The following is an 18,766-nucleotide window of genomic DNA, read 5'->3' as shown; positions in this document are numbered from 1 at the left end:
GGGCAGGGAGGGGAGATACCTACTTTAGAAATGAAATGTCACAAAATGAATCATGCTAATAATTCAGTATTACTAAATCCATTCACTTTCCTTTCACAATTATAAATAGTATCATTATTTTGAAGAAAGTCCCAGAAGCTATACCTTAGATGTTTATCTTTTTGAAGGATAAATTCATATTTTGAAATCAAGAAAGCATTATGATAATGCTAATAATTCTGCAATCAGCCAGCCTGGTTGGCCAAGTGGTTAGTGTATCCACTCTCCAGCAGGCTGCAGATTTGAATCTCACCATGGACATGAATATATGTGATTGTCTTTAGATGGGAGATGCCTGATGAGAGGCCACTGATCTGGTTACTGGCTTGAAAAAATGCCGTGTTTGGTTTCAGAGCAAGATTCCAGATTATGTAAGAAAAATAAAAAAACATGTAAAAAGGATGAAAATAGGAGGGAAAAAATCTTTAGTTCACTATGGTACGAATACATTATAGGTTTACAACCTTTTGTGCATGGATACACACACACAAAAAAAAAAAAAATTACTAGCACCTTAGATTATTAATGTCCTTTTGATTCCAATCATCAATGAGCATTGAATACAAGCACATTTCCTTTTTTGGCAAATCAGTGAAGTAGTTATTTTTATTTTAAGACTTTTTTTTGGAGGGAGGGGGTTTAGATATAGTATTCATGCACCGAATTTCACACAGCTACAACTTAAAATCTGAGATCAGCTTTCAGTGTGTACTCTGCAAGTAAATCAGAGATGTTTTCAGTGCAGAAAATATTCTTTCAAGTATTGCACAGGATTCAGATTTGTAAGAAATGCTAGGATTTCTGAATTTACAGATTGCATAAATGTGTAATCTGGTATTTGTTCTAGTCACCTGGGTTTCTTGGTGATGAGGAAGAGATGGAGAGGATCCAGTAGTCCTCCACTTTTCACCATGTTTCACTTACCTTCCATGTGCTTCTTCTCTCAGTTAACTTGCATTCAATGTGTTTATAGAAGTCATCTGCAGTGCATCTCTCATATTTGTGCTTTTCACAAATAAGTATAAATACTATATTATAAGCACAAATATGAGAGATGCACATAGTGGAAGAAGCTATAAGCTTCTCAATTTAAAAAAAAAAAAAAGATACAACTAATCAAATTTAGTTCCTTTAGTGAGGGAAGCATATGCATAACTGATATAGGTTGCAAGCTAGGTATACCTTGCAGAACAGTTGGTACAATTGTTAACAATAAAGCCGAAGTGTTAGAAGAAATTAAAAATGCTGCACTGGTTTATACTAAATAAATGCATGCAAAATGTGCTGTCAATACTCCATTAAACTTCCAAAATGATGTTCTCCCAGCACCAGGAAAGATTAAAATCCTTCCCAGTAGTATGGTGTTATCAAAACCTCAGCAAATAGCACTAGAACATCTGCTCTAGACACATTAACTACTCCAGTGAAATCAATCAGATCTTTGTGAAAGGAAACACCAATGGCTCCCCCTTTTCACAAACTTAACGGAACTCTTTATCCACTTCCCCAAAACACAAAAAAAATCTAGTGTCATATTCTACATCCAAGGCACCTCAGGAGAAAAAAAAATGTTATGTATTGTCAAAAGGTATAACATATGGACCTCCTTCAAGTCATACCAAAAATTAGCTACCCTATCTAGTCACTAACAATCCTCTTCATTATCTAGTGCAGTGATGGGGAACCTATGACATGTGTGTCAGCACTGACACACTTGAGGGTTTCAGGTGACACACCTTGGATGTTGAAAAATATTGGTATTCTGATGAAAAATCTAATTTCAATAATTTCAGTTTATTAAATTAATTGTATAATATGAATTCATAGATTGTATATCAATGTCCTATTAAATAGCCTAATATGATATGTATAAGTCACCATCTATGATTAAGTAGTTAAATTTATAATGCACGTATGCAAGTGGCACATCAACAACGTCAATATTTATAAAAAAAAATGTTTGGCACACCTGGGTAAAAAGGTTCGCTATCACTGATCTAGTGTCTCCTGTTCAGGTCAAATTCCGGATAATTGGAGTAGAGCTCTCATAGTAATAGTAAACAAAACAATAAGAATTACAGAGGAATTTCCCTACAGTGTTCCAGGTAAGATTCATGCAAGCATATATAAAAAATAGCTAAGAAAAATTGTGGAAGAGAAACTGAGAGAAGAAACAAGCTGAATTCACATAGAATATTCACTTTAAGATAAATAGTTGGGATATCATGGGAATATAACAAGGATTTATATTTAAGTTTAATATTTCTGGAAAAGACATATAACAAAGTGCCAAAAGAAAAACTGTTTCACATAATATATATGGTGGGAAACAGAACTGAACAATACATAATCTACATTTAAGTTGTAAATCAGCAGTAAGAACTGAAGGTACAAGAATATAGTTTGATGTAAGACAAGAGTATACATTATTTTCACATTATTCATCATCTATATATATTATATTATTATTATACAAGTATCTCCATGGAGTCAGAAGACATTATTCACACAATACTTATCATACTTCTTCTTAAACTCATTTACTGATGTCTATCATGTCTCTTCCTTTTCACCTATAACCTTTAATCTATTCTCACAGGGAGCATCCCAGACCTGCCACAATCACTATCATTAGCCTCTGGATACTCTTCACACTTCATTGCCACAGAATCCAGGTGACCAAATATGCATGCTGTAGTTCAGATGTTGCTTTACTAAAGCTTTACAAAGGGGGGACAATAACCTCTCTATCCCTGCGTGTGTTCTTCAACAACCATGTAATCTGATGTGTTGTTTCAGCTGTTTTTGTAATATGCCCTCTAAACTTCAATTCTCTGTCCACAATTATACCCAAGTCCCTGGCCTCATCAGTTTCTTGCAGTTCAATTCCATCATCATAGTATACAACTCGTTATTTCTTCTTCCAAAAGTACATCACCTTATACTTGGCACACATTAAATTAGGAGTCATTTACCTTTGCCCAGACTGTCAGTCTATCTAAGTCATCCTACAAGATCTCTACTTTACCTTCATTTACTATCACTCTTCCCAGTTTTGCATCATTAGCAAACAACTGAACATTTCCTGTCAAATCATTTCTTATATCACTGATATACAAATTAAACAAGAGGACCAAGTATCAAGCCCTGTGGTATACCACTGATCATTTGCTTTCTCCTGGACTCAACTCCTCCATAAACTGCTTTGATATCTATCCATCAGCCATCCCCTAATCCAAATGAACAGACTAATATTCATTCCCCATTTGCTTCAATTTATGCAATAAAGTTCTGTGTGGAATCTTGTAAAATATCTTTGCAAAGTTTAGCAATATCACTGAGTACCCATTTTCCTTATCCAACTCCACTGTCACTTTATTATGAAAAAAATCAAGTAAATTACTAAAGCAAGACATACCCTTCACAAAACTATGTTGCTCCTTATGAAGTATCATATTCTTATTCACCTGGTCTTAAATTCTGTATTTTAAAGAATTCAGGACTGTCATCTAATTTAAGCCTCAGTACTCTATGCCATTGCAAAATGATCACTCAGTTACTCAACTATTTGGTTTGCTTCTGTTATCATCAGCACTTTTTAAAGTCATCCCTCCCTTTTATTTGCCACATGTCAAAAGAACTCTTCATGATTTTTTTGGCATTATCAGCTAGTTTTTTCAAATAATTAGCTTTGGGCTTCCTTACCCTACAAGGTCATCCTTGCTTATGCCTTGTACTGCTCATGGGTATGCTGATCACTCTTTACTTTATACTCTTCCCACAATTTTTTCTTTATCTGCAACTTCTGTTTAATGATGCTATTCATCCATCTAACTCCTAACTGATTTATCCTGCTGGGTACATAGTCCAATATTACTTTCTTCAAAATTCTTATGCTATGGCACTGCTGAAAGCTGACAAACCAGCTTGTCATAAATCACCTACTTTTAATTCACATATATATCATTTAACAGAAAATTCTGCAAGCCTGACAATCTTCCATGTCAAGACTACATGACCACTTTTCCCAAGCAGAGCCAGTTTAATGAAATTGACTACTAGCTCCATATGCTAAGGCTTAAGTACTGGGAGAACATCATGTTGAAATTATATATTTAGTTTAATCCTTTATCCAAGTGTAAGCAAACAAAGTTTGCACCTGAGGTATCTTCAGGACTGAGGCAACTCGTGGCAAAGGTGACAAACTTCACATCACCTGCCTTAGTATCCCATAATGCAAAGCACATCTCCTTGCAGACATGTATAATGCTATGCCTTATGGGAAGAGTTGAACCCAGTCTGGTTTCAACCTTTATTGAGGTCTCGAGTGGGAGCCAGACTCAGAGGTGATACCACTGAACAGACCTCAACAAAGATCGAAACCGGCCTGAGTAGTGACCCTTCCCATAATGCACAGCATTATACATGTCGGTAACTTTGCATTATGGGATATTAAGGCAAGTGATGTGAAGTTTGTCCACCTTTGTCACGAGTTGCCCCAGTCCTGAAGATACTTCAGCTGCAAACTTTGTTTGCTTACACTTTGATAAAGGATTAAACTAAATATATAATTTATAGTCTAACCAAGTGAAAAAAAACTTCCAACATCATGTTAAAAGTTTACAAACTATTTTTAATGATTCCAATCTTTTGTTTCAGTTAATGAGACATCTTCAAGGGTTAAAACTAACAATTGTAACACAACACTGAATGAAACACATGGCTATGACTCTATAGTCCTATCTAGATAGTGCAATAGTCATAGCCATGTGTTCATTCAGTATTGTGCTGCCTTTGTGTATGTGTGTTACAAATGTTAGTTGCAATCCCTGAAGCTATCTCAGTGACAGATGAAATATTGGACGCATTAAAAATAATTTGAAGATACCATGAAATTATATATTTGGTTTAATCCTTTGTCCAAGTGTAAGCAAACAAAGTTTGCACCTGAAGTATTATCAGGACTGGGGCAACTCGTATATAGAAGCTAATGACTTCACATCACTTGCCTTAGTATACCATAATGCAAAGCACATATTCTTATGGACATGTATAATGCTATGTATTCTAGGAAGGGTCACTACCCAAACCAGTTTTGGGTAGTGACCCTTGATACTAAGGTTGAAGTGATGCAAAAGTCATATCCCTTCTTATGCTCCTAATAACAATAAGGGATAGAATAAGAAATACTAGAATTAGAGAGAGATGACTGGAGTATAAGATACTGTGAAGTGTTGTAAAACATGTAAATAGAGATGGGTAGGCCATATTTATAGACTGCCAGATGAAATGTGGACAAAATTAAGTTACTGAGTGGGCACCAAAAGAAGGAAAGGTTGCCAAAGAACAAGATGGAGGGATGATCTACAGAAGTTTGACATGAGATGGTAGATATTGGTGGATGTGTCAGAGCAATATGCATTAAAATTTTTCAATAAAAATGGGTTAAATATGATTATGTGATAGTGATAAGTATTTAAAGAGCAAACAGAAATAACTACATCATTATACACATATATTTACATCAACTCCAAGTTGCAAAACCTATCATAGCACACCTGTGGGCAAGTGGTTAAGAAGATATTGCAAAAATTATTTATATTATCTTACAGAGTGAAAATCCTGTAACTGTTATTCTAGATCAAATTAAAATTTTAACAGCATGTAAATTCATTTTAGCATTCAGCCTTTCAACATTCATTTTGTTATTTGAAAAGTTAACATCTATGAAAGATAAAACTTTCAATTAAATGGTACAATTTAAGTCTTTCATTCTTTAATGTTTTAACTTTACTGAAATTAACATCCACATTAACTGAAGACAATCTTATACCATTTTCAACTTCTGAAATTCTCTCAGTATTATAAAAAACATCAGAAATAATAATTTCATGGAAGCCATTGCCTTATGGATGCCATCACTAGTTGCTGATGGCATTCATAAGGCAATGGCTACAATCTAATTTTTATTTTAAAAAAATAAAATCTATAAATATGATTTCAGATAAATCATTTTAATTAAACTAATCATAATATAGTATTTATAATTACTTGAATTAAATTTTACTAACAAAGTATGAAAAAGCTGTTGTCCATCCTTCAACTAACTTGCCAATCTTGGACCAAATGGAGAAGTTATTCTTACTAATAGTGCAACTGTTGTAAAGACACAAAGTCACAAAACAAATATGGATGTGTAAGTCTATTATTATACTATCTCATAAATAATAAAAAAAAAAATCTCATGTGAAAAACAAATATAAGCCAAGTACTGAGGAAACATACAACTACTTCACTGACATTTTTTGCTGCTGCTGTTCCAGTACTGCTGAATTTACACTCTCAACAACTAAAACAATCTGAGCCAAACAGTATCTTCTACGTCTCCGAATCAAAAAATCAGAATAATCAAATTAAATATACTGAATGATTTGCAATTCTAATTTATTGCATAGAAAATAATTATTATCAATTATGAATTAGCATAATCTAAATCTATATTCTTTGCAGATTATATAACCGTGTAATATAATGTGTGTGGGATTCCCTCAATTTTTCTCATCCATCCCTTAAGACCAGCTAAGCCCACCCAATGAGAGATTTTTAAGTATGTATTTTTGACTGTAGATCTGTATGTGTTCACGGGTCGGTTTGCCTTTTCTGAAGGACGAAAAACCCAAGTTTCTAGACGGAAGAAACCCTCTACCTTCATATGAGACTGGCTAACTTACCTTTAGTAGAAGAGACCAGATAAAGGTTCCTCACATCATGGACAGGAATCAAACCAAAGTCTTTCTGACCAAAGGGCTTAAGTGCTTCATCTATACTGACTGAGCTATGGAAGCTCAATATAGCCATGTAGTCGCATAAAAAATATAATATAAATTATGAGGAAACTGTTATTTGAAAACATTCATAAAATTAAAATTTTTAACATGATTCAGAATATTAGAATATTCCAAATTTTTCATTTTTCAGATTGGTTTTGATGAGAGCATAGAAATAGCACAAATTTCAGCAGTTGCGGGACTGACTTGTGTGAGAAATTGTTTGTGTGTGGATTTCACTTAATCATTTTAAACATGAGTCGAATGAGTGACATATAGGAAACTAAGAAGTTTCGGATGGTGTCTCTACACAAAGAAAGCCAAACTCAGTTTATAGCTAAGGAATTGAAATGTTCTCAAGCAAGCATGACTAGAGTACTGAGAGAGTATTCTAATAACTGGAGTTTTCAAAATAATCGCTGCAGTAGCGGTCGAAAAGTAATAACTACATCAAGAGATGAGATTGAAGAATATTGTGAAGAAAAACTGCTTCCAAAGTGTAAGGTATTTTTACAGGGGATGGAAAGAACTAAGTGTGAATGTGTCTAAATCTATAATGCTGAGATGACTTCACAAATTGGGTTTTAAATCACATGTGCCTAAGACGAAGCCACTTATGACTTCCAAGCAAAAGGCAGCTAGAGTGCAATGGTGTAAGCAAAGACTTATGGGATGAAGAGGACTGGAAAAAGTACTTTTTAGTGATGAAAGTATGTTTTGTGGGTCCCATGGTCATCAAGGGATGTGTTTGGTATCTTAAGCAAGAAGCATTTGATAAAGAATGCATGAAACGTTCAGTGAAATTTGCAACCTCTGTCATGGTATAGGCTTGTACCCAGTGGTGAGCTATGAAGATTTTAACAAAGGGCTCGTATCATCAAAAAAAAAAAAACTTATTTCACACAAAAACTTTTATTAATACAGCTTGTGTACAAATTCCAATCAAAAAGTATGAGAGGACAATCAACCTCTAAAGGCTATCATTTTTAAATAAATATTTCATGATCTAAACATGAAATATTTGCACACATTCAACTGTGTTAATGTATCTTAAATAAGAAAAACATTTTTAACTATCCAAATATAATAAGAATGAAATCTTTTTATAAAACATTTGATTGGCTACAGAAGGGGGAAGGGTAAAGATAGCACATGAGCTTGTTTTATTTTCAAACTTGTGCGTATTCATTATAGAGGAGTTGAAACAATGATTCCAAATAATCTATACACTGCCGAATAAACTGATTTTTGTTAGGTTAACGTATGAGTTTGTCACACTTAATATGTTTCAAAAAAAAAAAAAAAAAAAGTAAACGAGAACAAGGGGCTCGCAAATTTGAGAAAAATTTAACAAAGGGCTCGCGTGAGCCCCTTATAGCTCACCACTGCAGAGGGTCCAGGTAGGCTGTGTATTGTGTATGACAGAGTCAATTCCAAAGTGTACCAAGAAATTCTTGAGCACTTTATGTTACCAGCATCAGAAGATTTATGTGATAGTGATTTCCTTTTTCAGCAAAATTCAGCTTCTTGTCACACTTCCAAGACCACCACTACTACTACTACTAGATGGCTCAAAGAAAAGCAAATCAATGTAATTCCTTGGCCAGCAAACTCACTAGATTTAATCCCCATTGAGAATTTGTGTGGAATTATGAAGAAATTATGAGGAAGGTGCCCAAGAGAAAAAATGAACTTGTTTCTAGTCTGAAGCCATATGAGCATGTTTTGATAAAAAAAAAAGACTGAACTGCTAGTAAAAAATATGCCTAACCATTTACAAATGGTCATTAAAGCTAAGGTGAATGCATCAAAGTACTAATTATCATGTTGTTTCCCTTTGACTGTAAATTTTGTGCATTTATTTTTGAATTATTCTAATATTTTGAACCACATTAAAAATTATTCTAATATTGTGAATGCTTTCAAATAAGTTTTCTTATAATTTATATTACATTTTTATGTATTTACATGGTTATATTATCTACAAAGAATGTAGATTTAGATTATGCTAATTCATTCTGGTAATAATTATTTTCTATGCAATTAATTAGAACTTCAAATCATTCAACATTTTTTTGTGTATTCTAATTTTTTGATTCAGAGGTGTAATTAGCAGGCAAATGCATGCCCCCCCCCATAAGTACTTAAGATCAGTTTTTTAAACATATGAAATGCTTTTTTTTTTTTTTTAATGAGATCACTTTATCTAAAGATAAATCAGGGAATAAATTTTCAAAACTGGAAGAATGATGTGACCTACAGTAGTATCCATGTTATTTTACATTTTACTTTCTTCTCCCTCAAATACAATCCTACTCTTTATTATAACATAAATTGAAAGCCAAAACGGCTATTTTTGGATTTATATTGGATTCGCCGATAGTTTTTCGGTATATATGAAACTCATAGATTCGTAGTTCTCGATCTTAGAGTTTTGCTTACTGGCAGTTGAACAACAAGGGATTTGTATCCCTTAATCCTACTCTTTGTTTGGCTGCAGAGTAGGATTGTATGAGAAGAGAAGGATCTTAAACAATGTAAGAAACAATATTCAAAATTTGGTTGGGAATGGAAGTACCATGCAATCTGAACAAGCTTATTAAATAACTTAAGAAAATTACAACGTACAAAGGATATAAATTAAATTAAACCTTAATCTATATTTCCAATATTTTGGCAACATTGAAAGATTCTGTGATATTTGTGTGTGAGATTCTGGCACGCCACAGAATATATCCAATATTCTGTGGCATGTATCCAGATCATGGTCTGCAAGACCAGAGTGGCTGTACTGGTGAAACCGGATGTAGTCCTTGTGTTCTGAAAGTCTCCCCCCCTCCCCTCTCACAACAATATGGAGTTATTAAGACACTACACAACAGGGCTAAACTTATCTGTTCAAATGACAATGCCCTAACCACAGAACTAAACCACATCCTCAACACTTTCTCAGTCAATGGCTCCCCCCCCCCCGAAAAAAAAAATATTGAAACCAGTAAACCACAACCCCCCCCCTTCACAACAAGGATTATTCCAAAAATCCATCACCATTCCCTACATCCGAGGCACCTCGGAAAAAATGACCAAAATCCTAAGAAAACATGACTTGACCTCGTGTTATAGACCATATAAAAAATTGGCATCTCTTATCTGCTCCACTAAAGACCAACCACTTCCTCTAGACCTACCTGGTGTATACCAGGTCCTTTGCAGCTGTAAGCTGTCCTACTTTGGCCAAACATGCAGGACAGCAAATATCAGAATTTCAGAACACATCCGGTTTCAACAGTACAGCCACTCTGGTCTTGCAGACCATGATGTTCTGGATACATGCCACAGAATATGGAAGAAAGCCACGGTAATACACCATAGTAAATTCAAATTTGAAAGGCTATTCATGGAATCAGTCTCAGCCCTAAGAAACATGCCAAACCTCAACAAATTTGGTTGCATGAGACTGCCCCAAATTTGGGAGACTTACATCACAAGACCTTCAGCCCAATGGGCAAGAATACCTACATAGCCCGCTAGAGGGCACCATCAGGACTTTTAGGAGAAACAATAGCTTCCTGCTTTGTCCTCGTTTACTGTGTGTAGTGCCTGTGTGCACGTGTCTTTATTTTAAGTTCCTGTGAAGATGGCAACGTGATGTTGCCGAAATATTGGAAATATAGATTAAAGTTTAATTTAATTTATATCCTTTGTACGTTGTAATTTCCTTAAGTTATTTAATAAGCATGTATAACCAACGTCTAAGCCTTTCTACGAGAAGCAATCTGAACAAGTGTCCAAAGAAAAAGGCCACACACTTCCTCCCCACTATCCCCTTCATTTTAAATGTCCAAATGGCTAAGATTAGTTTAGAACATCAGTGAAAACATGGATTCAAGGTGCACTATTGAAATAACATGGATATGAAGAATAAGGTGGTTGATATAATTCATCCACTATGGCCAGCTGGGCATGTTAATCCAATAAGGCTGAGTAAGTCAGGAGACCACTAGCCATCTAAGAAACAACTATATACAATATTTGTTGAATGAGAAATGGAACTTTGTTAGTTTTGTATTTTCAAAAGTGCTGCAATTTATTAACTGGATGTTTGAAATTTAGAAGGGTATGTTCTCTTAAATAAAGTCTAGGTCAATAATAATGAACTTAGAGCTGGAGTTACCCCAGGTTAAATTTTATTTTATGCAGTCAAGAAATTATACTCTTGGCTGGATTTTTGTATTAAGAGCAGTCAGCTGCTTGCTACCAGTAGCTGATACATTTTAGATACATTGCCACATCTCTTGATTTGTAACTGTATTTAATACCTGCAATGTCAGACTCCCTACAATATACCTTTAGCAGTAAATTGCCTGGTGAACATTAAACAGAAACATCGCCCACAGAGACTGTTAATGGTATAATACATTATTGTGAAAAATGTCTTACCTCCTCCCCTTCAAATACTTGTAAAAATAAAAATACCTGATTTTCAATAAATACAAGGGTAGGACTGAAAAGTTCTCATAAATACCTAGAACAAAAATTATATAAAAGCAACTCTTCTTATAAATCCTGAAAGAAAATGAACAAATTATTACAATTTGATGAAACATAGACGGTTAAAGGGTTTTAAGATATGTTCTTTCTTGTGGTCATATCAGCTGCTTTAATATAACTTTTGTTTTAGGTGTTCATCAGAACTTTTCAGCCCCATTCCCCTTGTAATTTATATTATTTTCAAACCAAATATATACATAATATAAATAAAATTTATTACTAATATTTAATTTCATTATTAATGCAAGAAAAAAAAATGCACAAATGAAATATGACATAAACCTTACCTTTTCCAAGTTCAGAGGTTGGAGTGGAGGTGGATTGCTAGAAGCATCTTTCTTTACCACTACATCTTTTACATAATCCAAATTGATCATATGGATATCACTAGCATTTGCTTTTCCATTTGAACTAGAGCATTCTAAGTTGATGTTAAGAAAATTAAAAAAAAAAAAAATCCCAATCTGAATCACTTCCAGGTTCACCTCCTGAACCCACCAAAACAAAAGCAAGACTAGTCATTAAATAAAATCTAAGGAATGAGTATTCCAAACACAAAGTGCTATTAAACTATAGTACTCTCTATTCATAGAAAAGAGTACTAGAGTTTAATAACACATAGGAATCGAGAAAGAAAACTTGAATATGCTAAATATTTCAATGATATGTGATTTTGTAACTTATCATGTTTGTTTTTAGTTTAGGAGAATGTACTTAGAGAAATGTTAATTTTTGTAATAATCTTGTAATGAGCCTTTGTTAAAATAATGTGGCTCATGATGTCATCATGTAACGATATTAACTTGTGAATGATATTAACATGGTGAAGAATTCCAGGAATTGTCATGGATGGAAATTTCAAAAGACACACATGAAGAATGACGTCATGTCCAAAGGTCAATATGTGACCATAGTGAAGAATTCTAAGAATTGCCATGGATAGAGAACTCCAAAGACATTCGAAGAATGACATCAGCATGTCTGAAGGTCAATACATGACCACTTTTGAGAGACGTGTGCATGCGTACAAAGGAAGTCTGAGTGTATATAAGGCAGGTCATCGAAGAGGAAATTTGTCTTGGAGTTTTCTAAGCCTTCTCTTACTTGGGTCTGCCATCACATAAGGTTATTGTTGGGAAATGAGAGAGAGAGAGAGAGAGAAGGAAGTTTGTCTTAGATTTCTCAAACCTTCTCTTACCTGGGTCCACCATCACGGTAGGTTCACTGTTGGAAATTTAAAGAGAAGCGTCATGGGTTCTGAGTCATCTGTCTGGATCCATCACCACATGAGAAGTATTATGTCAATTATCTCAAAAAAGAAAGAGCTGTGCATTGCCTCCAAGTTAAGGGTCCTATATGGCAAGGAATAATAGATGATTCAAACAAGAAAGAGATTTAGCAGAAAAATCAGGAACTAGTTGGCAGACGGAAAGAAAGATAAGAAGAAAACTTACATACAAGAGGTTATTAATGTGAAAGACAGTGTGCTGAACAAGAATGTATGTCAAGTGTCTATGTTTATGAGATAATGAATATTAATGTTGAATTAGTTTTAGACAAGGCATGCCTTATATTCAGTTAATGTTATGCTAGATTGTGAATTAGAACAGAACTAAGGTTAGATTATAAAGAATTAATAATACAAATACAGAACATTCATATTATAACCAATAGCTTTGGAAACATTTTTCCAGCTATACCAAGTATTATGAGAAATGACTTTTTGATAGGACGCAAATCTTTTTGGTGATGGTAACAGCATCTACTTCATGAATTAACCAATTCCTCTTTTCTATCTAATGTATTCAAGGCTAGTTCTGTTTGTGATGGGAATGTTAGAGTATTCAGAAGAAAACCAATCCTATAACTGTTATCACTCAGTGCTAGGAGGAGATGGGGAAGAATATTTGTGTACAGTGCAATAACTGTTATTGTAGCCAAATGTGTATGCATAAACAATTTATCATCTCACATGTAGGCTGGATGTGTATTTTCAGTCATAACTTCTTGCTCTCCTAATTTTCTAACCCCCCCCCCATTCAATATGAAAATTCCACACACAAAATTTGGAAACCTATAGCACATTAATTAATACCCTAGCCAGGGCAAAGGTAATTGTTATCCAAAAATCATGCTGAAGAGACCAAACATTTTACTTTTTGAGTTAACTTCAAGCCTCTAAAAAGAAGAGAGGTAATCTTGCTAATCTTGACAAGATTTCTGCAACAATGAATCATGTGGCAATTGTAGAACTATTAGTTTAATCAGTCATCCAAACAGAATTTTCCTAAAATCTTACTCTCTAGGACCGAGAGGAAAGCAGAAATTATACTTCCAGAGAACCAAGCAAGATTTCATAAAAACAAGAACACAATAGATCATTTATTTAAAATACATCTCACTGGAGAAACATACATTGAACATAATAAAATACTACATCATAATTTTATAGATATACAGAAAGCATTTGATTCAGTATGGCATGAGGCATTATAGAGAATACTAAACCAGTATGGAATAGATAATAAAATAGTACTCCAAATTAAAAGTCTTTACTGAGTTTAATGTTGAGGGTGCTAAGGAAGTAAACCTTACTATCTGGATAACTGGATTTCAGGTGGTGAAGTTTCATGGAAAGAAATGTGAATAGATCTGAGTGGTTATTAATGTCTGAAGATCAATAAATGCAACAAATGAAAGTTCCTAAATGGGGCAAGGAAACCTTGAGCTAGAGAAGGTCAAAAGCAGGGGATTCTAAATTAGCCATCCTCTGGCAGGTGATGTCAGATTTCACAGATTATGCACAGGTTGATCAGGTGCCATCCCTGTGGTGAAAAGAATCGTGAAGTATGTAATTTGGGCACTGGAGGGACAGTAGTAGATGTATCTGCAATCTGGGTTTCTGTCGGGAATAAGATGACATGAAGGGTGTCTTCTCTACAAGTGATGGTAGAAGTCATTTATGTTTGTGTTAATGCCACAGATGTTAGTGAAGCGGATGTGAAAATGAGTTTTTAGTATTTGGAGAGTGAATAGGTTATCAGGGATATGAGTGGATAAATGTACAATTTGTGTTAGGTCATTATTTAAAGCAAACACTTCTGCTTCTCTTTCTGCTTAGTTAGTGGTGTTGGAGTAGGGGAGTCAATTGGAAGTGTGAACATTGGGGTTGTAGGCATGGCTTGCATATTGTGGCAATTTGTGATGAGACTTGTGATGGGATTAGTTTATGAAGGAGATTCACTTTTGTCACAATGTCACTGTTATTATTTGATTAAACGAAAGGATATAGTAGGGATGTGCAGCTAGAGAAGATACTCTTGGACACCACATTCATACAGAGAGAAAAAACCAGTCTCCGTGCCATGATGTAGCCTCAACAGTGCCTCCCACATACCACTACTTCCTCCCCAGGCATGACCTAAAAGAGTATGTGGCAGCAGGATTATGCACAGGTTGATCAGGAATCCTCCTAACTTGTTACTGGCAGGTTTAGGCCTATGGACTAACTAGCTGGGCCAGCCTTCACCATCAAGTTTTAACTAATGTACTCTTGAAATGGAAGAGGTTTTCAGGTCATATGTTTATCATGGCCATGGTATCACTCCCACTGCACTGAACAGTGAGGGGAAAGAAATCAGAATTCCTGCTCTGGAGACCAAATATGGCATTTGCCACTTCTGACCTCCAATAAGCAGGAAAGCGGTATTTCACTGGGCGATGAAAACATCTACAACCTAGTGTAATGTATAAGCCTGATCACCAGAATTAGCAACACTTGTCTATTCTCCTAATAGCAAAATGCATCTTTGTTATAGAAGTTTTGATCCCACATGAGAAGTCACAGAACTTATAAAACAACAGTGACATTGTGGGCAAGTGTGTTCCCTCTGACACTAACTGGAGGTTAGAGTCAGAGGGAACACAGTATGAGGAAGGTGGTTAAAAAAAAAGAAGATGAAGAGAAAGTAAAAGCAGAAAGATGGTTTGACAAATTTGAAGCTGAATTATATGTGTGAACGACCAGTGGAAGTTGGACAAGTGTTATGTGTTTTTAAATCTAAGAAACTTAGAGAAAAGGTACTTAAAGCAGAAACAGAAATGTCCATGAGAAAGTGATTATAGTGAGTCTATGAGAGAAGGGGGGGGTATTTTGCTTCAGCCATCCAATGTTTTCTGAATAACATCAAGTATTTTTCGGCATGGTCCAAAATGCATGAATAAAAATTTTAAGGTTGGGCAAATGTGAGATTTATACAGTACTAGCAATTGTGAAAATAGGAGCTAATGTCTTGAATGCAAAAGACACCAAGTTTTGGTGAAGTGTTTGTGCCAGGAAAGAACAAAAGTGTTGCCACCTCAATCAAAGAACTCTAATCTTGACTGGAGATCTATGTACTACAAACAATAAAGGGAAATGAAGTGAATAATTTCTTAAAAGAAATAAAACTATTGCATTAAAGTTCACTATGCTGTTCTCATATCAATTGCACCCCTTTAAGCAAGCTTCAAATATTACTGATAATCTTGCTGATAGAATAATTTCATCAGCAAGATTATGAATAAGATTAATTATTTTGTATTCTCAATTTGGTTTACTATGTACAGAGAATTTAACATCTTCATTAATGAACATAAATACTTATACTAGGACTAGCAGACCATGCTTCAGTCACCCCTTTGTACAGGATTAAATGGAAGAAAACTGGTAATAATAAAACTGTTACAAGAGACTATTTAGAATCAACAATGAAGCATCCCTGAAATTCAAGTATGGATGCAATGATTTACTCAAGATGTGTTGACTGTCATTTAGCCCAGTAGCCAAAGGCCTGCCATCCATCCCCCCCCCTTTTTTTTTCTCTCTAGGAGGGTGATATAAGATGCCAGTTATGAACCATTTCCACCATTACTTGGTCTGATTGTAGCACTATATACTTTAAAGCATTCTTGTGCTAAAATTATGCTAGTCTGAAGCATCAGCAGCTTAATAAATTATCACATTTATCAATAGTAAAACAAGTTACCATGAGGCATATAGTACCAAATTAAACTTCAAAAATTTCAATATAACAATCAATTAAAATTTACACATTAGCAGGAATACTAATTACTTCCCTCAAAAAATAAACCAATGAAAGGAGCAGATCTTTTCTTTCAAAAATCAAACTATCATATTAATAATGATCAATAAATGATATACAATGGTATAAAATTTATAATTTATCAAGGAAGGAAATGCTTGTTACAGATATTTCTTTCCCTTTGCTGAATGTCTTAAAAGACAGAGTTCTGTTTGTGTTGTATGTACAAGTTTGCTTCATTTATATCCAGAGCGAAATAAATAAGAAAAAATTTGATAAGAAACAGTTCTTCCTTCTATTGAAACAATATTGTTGGGACAAGCATAAACTTCAGGTGTAAATCAAGTCCCAACCACAGCTACATATCCACCCATCAAGTGATATCTCATATCAAGCAATAAGCATTTAACATCTTGGAAAGAAAAGAAAAAAAAAAAAAAAAAACACACGCATCAAACTTTCTTAAATAACTTATGACAAAGTTCTGTAAGAATGCACAAAATGCATTAAAAAGGTTTATGCTTAAATATGAAGAATGAAGGTTAAGAAATGAAAAATGCTGTAACATACATCCTGAAGAAATAGCAGTTGACTTGCAAACCGGTACTCTTACTAAACCTCACAGTAACGATTGAGTATCTACTGTTCTTGACTGTATCAAGAAGAGTGCATTTTAATGGGCTTTAATGCTGCTGAAATCATGCTCCTGGTAAAAAATAAACTACCCAAAGAATGGTTACCATCGCTCACTGCGGCCGCTACTTGTTTCGATACAGTGGTTAAATTTCATGAAGTATGAGGCCTACGAATTTAAAAATTTCGCCTAATCGAAGGAAATATAACTAGAGTGAAATCAGATAAAAGCATATTTTTCTACTTTTTTCCTTTATTCATCATCAGCAAGTAAGCGCTTAAATCAGTGCACGCACTACAGCTCCTGTGAAGTAGCTCCTTTCGAAAGATGTGACATTTTGGAAATGAATCACCACCAAAAATATTATGAAACTAATTATACAATTTTTACACACCTACTGGGATGTTGGATATTACTTAAATTTAATTATTGTCCGATCCATTTCCAATACGTTAAGAACGGACACTTAGCAAAAATGTAAATAAACAAAAATACTTCTACACTACCTTTAAAAGCAGCTGATTTAACCACGAAGCCAATAAAACGATTCTTCCAGAATCGTAATAAAAAGGATACTTAATACAAGCATTTTAGTTTGATAGTCGAAGGCAACGACTTCCCCTTCGTACTCTTGATTATGACATGTCTTACAATTTACAACAGTTCCAACACTAAAAAATTCTTCTCCATCATCCGCCATAGTACCTTTCATTTTTATACTGATTCCGCACCAAATGCACTTTTGGTTGATAACTAGGTTGTAACAAAAAGCTCTCTCAAAGTTAACAGAAAAATATCTATTAATATTTAATCTTAATTTAAATTCGAAATGTCTGCTACTGTAATCAAAATGTGTAACAAAACCTCTTGTGAATAGAACGAGCCACGCAGTAACTGGCACACAAAATGGTGGTACGAATTTTAACTGAGTTTTTAACTTTAACTGAAGAAAATATGCAAGGAAATTTCAAGCACCTGACCTAATAACCACTAAAATGGAAAACTATGAAACATAAGGAAGTTTTTTTTTTGTAGGATAACTGTTAGGCAAAATTGCATTTATTTTGAACCCTTAAATTTCCAGACAAAAATCCATACATCAATTAATTTTTGTGTGAAAAAAAAAAAAAAAATCTGTAAAAAAATCTGCATTAAACTCGTATTGTATTTGTATATCTGTAATGCAAAATACTCCCCCCTCTTTTTTTTTTTTTAAAAAAAAACTCAGTTGAACACCTTATCGCCTTCAGAAAGCAGTGATAACATATAAAAACATCCTATTGTGGGTAACATCATCAATACAACGAAATTCCATGTATATATGTGAAACGTTTTCGTTTTAACAATAAAACAATTTATTCAACTGACGAGCAGGGTGACCACTCAGCAAAAATATTTCGTACTAACTTATGCAGGAAAAAGGTACTAGATCTCAAAAAAAAAAAAGTACTAAATTTTTATTTGCTTTCGTTTCATTCACTCTATATAGGGCATTTTACGGTATTATTACCTTATTATCATAGATGAACTCAGTGTAAAACCGCTAAATTAGCACATGTATAACAAATATGAAAAAGAAAAAAAAGTCAAAACTCACCTCACTGTAGTCAGTTATCTATGAGTCTAAGAAC

The 18,766-nt window shown here is 34.2% G+C and overlaps 1 protein-coding gene across 1 annotated transcript in view; it reads right to left on the bottom strand.

Annotated features, from left to right (window-relative positions):
* Positions 1 to 17,939, bottom strand: part of LOC150105482 (protein LSM12-like) — a 99,855-nt gene extending 81,916 nt beyond the window's left edge. Inside the window, exons 1-2 of the mRNA XM_090394844.1 lie at positions 17,712 to 17,939; positions 11,705 to 11,838 (exon numbers count right to left, since the gene is read on the bottom strand). Of these exons, the coding sequence (XP_090250970.1) occupies positions 11,705 to 11,838; positions 17,712 to 17,847 (270 nt within the window). The 5' untranslated portion in view covers positions 17,848 to 17,939. The remainder of the gene's footprint in view (positions 1 to 11,704; positions 11,839 to 17,711) is intronic.
* Between the last annotated feature and the right edge of the window lie 827 nt (positions 17,940 to 18,766).

This window comes from Typopeltis vanoorti, chromosome 6, assembly GCF_054136105.1.
Source record: "Typopeltis vanoorti isolate ZY-2024b chromosome 6, IOZ_Tvanoo_1.0, whole genome shotgun sequence".
In the NCBI taxonomy this organism is placed as follows: domain Eukaryota; kingdom Metazoa; phylum Arthropoda; class Arachnida; order Uropygi; family Thelyphonidae; genus Typopeltis; species Typopeltis vanoorti.
Note: the sequence above shows the minus strand (reverse complement) of the source record. Positions and strands in the feature narration are given on the sequence as shown.